The following is a 3902-nucleotide window of genomic DNA, read 5'->3' on the forward strand; positions in this document are numbered from 1 at the left end:
CTCTCAGAGCACTACCAAGGTGTTGCCCGCTGGTATTGGTGGCCGGGCTTCCGTTGCAGTTAAATACTGATGGCTTTCTCTCTGCTTGGAAATTTCCTTCYAGGGAGAGGTGATAAATGCGGCCCACCTCCAGCTATCGAGAACGGCGACTTTCTTTCATTCCCACTGCGAGAGTATGCACCAGGTTCCACTCTGGAGTACAAGTGCGCAAGTTTCTACACCCTAGAAGGACCTCGATACATTACATGTGCTATGGGGCAGTGGACAAATCCCCCAGTCTGTTTAGGTATGCTAAGGCGTGTGCTGCGCGGCAGAAATCGGTGTGACCTCTCCTGTTGCCTTTTTCCCGGCCTCCGAGGGCCCTTGCAGTGCCGCTGGTGAAGCAGCAGTCGTGCTGGGACTGCGATGCTGACGGGGGGGAGAACAGCGGTGGGTTCTTCCGTTGTCCAGGACAAAATTCCTCTTGATGTCTGCCAGCGGAGTCCCCTCTGGCGCGCGCTCTCTGCCCTCCCGAGATGGATTCAGGAGGAGGAGGAGAGTTTGGCTCAAGCGTGAGCCTGTGGGCGGGGGTCTCCATCGCTGTGCAGGGCTCTGAAGCTGGGGACGTGGCTGTGGTCAGTGGGGTCAGTGTGAGAGGGGAGGATGCATCCGTGTGCCTGGCGGTCCCGGGAAACCGGAGCGGGGGCAAGTTCCCTGCTGCCTGGCGATTTTCCCCACCCCTCAGCGGTGGATGGATCGCATCCTGTGTCATATGTCTGATCGCATACTGTCAGAGCGGAAGGGCCTCTCCATGGTTCTGCCCGCTGTCTTAGGCATAGTCTTTTCTCTCTTAGGCTTTGATGCAAATAACTTTCCTGCCTGAAGCATCAGAGGGCCAGAGCAAAGAGCTGAAAGCATTTTGCCCCACGAAGAATGCGTGATTAGGCTGGGCTTCTGTAGGCTCTAGGGAAACAATTACCAGCRGTGCCTCTCTGCGGACTGACAATGTGCTCTTCCCTTTTTCAAGTGGCATGTACGGCATCTGAAGAGGATATGGACAGAAATAATATTGAGCTGAAATGGATCTCAGGAAACAAGCTGTATTCAAGATCTGGTGATTTTATTGAGTTTCRGTGTAAAATAGGATATGTGCCGGACCCAGCATCTTCTCCATTCAGAGCACWGTGCGTAGAGGGGACGCTGGAGTATCCRCAMTGCAAGCYGGGTCGTAAGTCATCTCGCGGTCGGYGGCTGCTTCTCTGTTGCTTTGTTGYGTGTTTACTGTGGCAGCTGAGAGGAAAGCCCTTAGGAAGGGTGGCTGGGGAAACAGGGCGAGAGCCCCAGGCTGTGCAAAGCCGTGGGCCGTGATGGGAGGTGTCCNGCATCCACAAAGGACGGCGTGCAGCTGGTGACAGCTGAGCGAGTGCAGGGTATTGAGGACTGCGCTGCAGCCAGGATACCGCGTGGAGGCAGAAATRCCCCACRGCTGKGAATCTGTAGCAAGCGTGTTCCTGCTAGGGCAGGTGACAGGCGGTGCAGGCATTTGTCCTTGGGAGAAGAGGCCTTGTGAAAGGACCCAGAAGAGCAGGCTGTCCTTCCTCTTCACCTTTTCCTTCCCTGCAGTGCTATGTCCCAGCCACAGGCTATAGCCAGAGCTCAGAGCAAGTCTTGTRGCAAGGGTGAGCACACGAGGAATCTGGAGCTCTGCCATGGGCAGAAAGGAGCACACAGCCCCGAGAGCTCTGGTACCGCGAGGGTACCCTGGTCTCCTCCCTGTCAAGTTGCGAGGGCTTCCTGTGATAGAGGGGCCTTGACAGGAAAAGCGCCAGCATTTCTCAAGAGAGGTAAGGATTTAGGACGCGCTTGGTCGGAGCAGCGGACTCTTGGCCAAGGAGTGTGTGTCAAGCAGGAGAACGTGGGAGAGCTGCTTARGGAGAGCCCCTGAGCCTCCTGGCTGCTTGCTGAGGTGCATTCCTGCTGTGCTGTCCCAGCAGCCGCAACTGGGACTGGGACTGGGCCAGGGATGTTGGAGGCTTCAGGGCTGCCTAATCTGTTCAGGATTCCTTTGTGGAGCTCTTGTGCCTGGCTTTCTCTAATGCCTCTCTGAACCTGCTGCCTCGACAGCAGCCTGTGGCTGGAAGTTCCCCAATTTCACAGCTTGCTGCAGAAAGAAGTACTTCCCTTTCTCTGCTTCTCACTGATGAATCCCCAGTGGTGCAGTCTGTTCCTCTGGCTGGTGTCCTAGTAGCCCCGCTATCCGCTGAATTTCCTTCCTCACGCAGTTTCCTGTGCTATTTCTCTCCCTTCCCGCACTGCTCAGGCAGCAGAGGAAGGAGGTGGGTGTCAGGCTCTTCGGCAGAAAGAGCTCTGCCAAACACGCTGTGCCATTGCGTAGTACTGGAGAAAGCCCTGCTGGAAGCTGCAAACACTTCAGCGATGCCAGCTGGATGAGCTGGTAGTTGTGCRTGCCAGCAGTGGAGAAACGAGACGCTCGCTCTTGCTCTTTCTTGCGTGTCAGCTCTCTGGTGTCAAGGAGACAGTTTTTCTCGCTGCTTTCCTCCTGGWCTCTCRGAGCACTACCAAGGTGTTGCCCGCTGGTATTGGTGGCCGGGCTTCCGTTGCAGTTAAATACTGATGGCTTTCTCTCTGCTTGGAAATTTCCTTCYAGGGAGAGGTGATAAATGCGGCCCACCTCCAGCTATCGAGAACGGCGACTTTCTTTCATTCCCACTGCGAGAGTATGCACCAGGTTCCACTCTGGAGTACAAGTGCGCAAGTTTCTACACCCTAGAAGGACCTCGATACATTACATGTGCTATGGGGCAGTGGACAAATCCCCCAGTCTGTTTAGGTATGCTAAGGCGTGTGCTGCGCGGCAGAAATCGGTGTGACCTCTCCTGTTGCCTTTTTCCCGGCCTCCGAGGGCCCTTGCAGTGCCGCTGGTGAAGCAGCAGTCGTGCTGGGACTGCGATGCTGACGGGGGGAGAACAGCGGTGGGTTCTTCYGTTGTCCAGGACAAAATTCCTCTTGATGTCTGCCAGCGGAGTCCCCTCTGGCGCGCGCTCTCTGCCCTCCCGAGATGGATTCAGGAGGAGGAGGAGAGTTTGGCTCAAGCGTGAGCCTGTGGGCGGGGGTCTCCATCGCTGTGCAGGGCTCTGAAGCTGGGGACGTGGCTGTGGTCAGTGGGGTCAGTGTGAGAGGGGAGGATGCATCCGCGTGCCTGGCGGTCCCGGGAAACCGGAGCGGGGGCAAGTTCCCTGCTGCCTGGCGATTTTCCCCACCCCTCAGCGGTGGATGGATCTCATCCTGTGTCATATGTCTGATCGCATACTGTCAGAGCGGAAGGGCCTCTCCATGGTTCTGCCCGCTGTCTTAGGCRTAGTCTTTTCTCCCTTAGGCTTTGATGCAAATAACTTTCCTGCCTGAAGCATCAGAGGGCCAGAGCAAAGAGCTGAAAGCATTTTGCCCCACGAAGAATGCGTGATTAGGCTGGGCTTCTGTAGGCTCTAGGGAAACAATTACCAGCRGTGCCTCTCTGCGGACTGACAATGTGCTCTTCCCTTTTTCAAGTGGCATGTACGGCATCTGAAGAGGATATGGACAGAAATAATATTGAGCTGAAATGGATCTCAGGAAACAAGCTGTATTCAAGATCTGGTGATTTTATTGAGTTTCRGTGTAAAATAGGATATGTGCCGGACCCAGCATCTTCTCCATTCAGAGCACWGTGCGTAGAGGGGACGCTGGAGTATCCRCAMTGCAAGCYGGGTCGTAAGTCATCTCGCGGTCGGYGGCTGCTTCTCTGTTGCTTTGTTGYGTGTTTACTGTGGCAGCTGAGAGGAAAGCCCTTAGGAAGGGTGGCTGGGGAAACAGGGCGAGAGCCCCAGGCTGTGCAAAGCCGTGGGCCGTGATGGGAGGTGTCC

The 3902-nt window shown here is 55.8% G+C and overlaps 1 protein-coding gene across 1 annotated transcript in view; it reads left to right on the forward strand.

The window, feature by feature from the left end:
• The window catches only part of CFH (complement factor H), a 38874-nt gene that overhangs the window by 32901 nt on the left and 2071 nt on the right, over window positions 1-3902 (forward strand). Inside the window, exons 19-23 of the mRNA XM_085303183.1 lie at window positions 104-286; window positions 1007-1163; window positions 1603-1823; window positions 2648-2830; window positions 3550-3750. Coding sequence (XP_085159309.1) covers window positions 104-286; window positions 1007-1163; window positions 1603-1823; window positions 2648-2830; window positions 3550-3750 — 945 coding nt within the window. The remainder of the gene's footprint in view (window positions 1-103; window positions 287-1006; window positions 1164-1602; window positions 1824-2647; window positions 2831-3549; window positions 3751-3902) is intronic.

Source organism: Rhea americana, unplaced genomic scaffold (genome assembly GCF_003343005.1).
Source record: "Rhea americana isolate MKP2758 unplaced genomic scaffold, rheAme1 scaffold_198, whole genome shotgun sequence".
NCBI classification, from domain to species: domain Eukaryota; kingdom Metazoa; phylum Chordata; class Aves; order Rheiformes; family Rheidae; genus Rhea; species Rhea americana.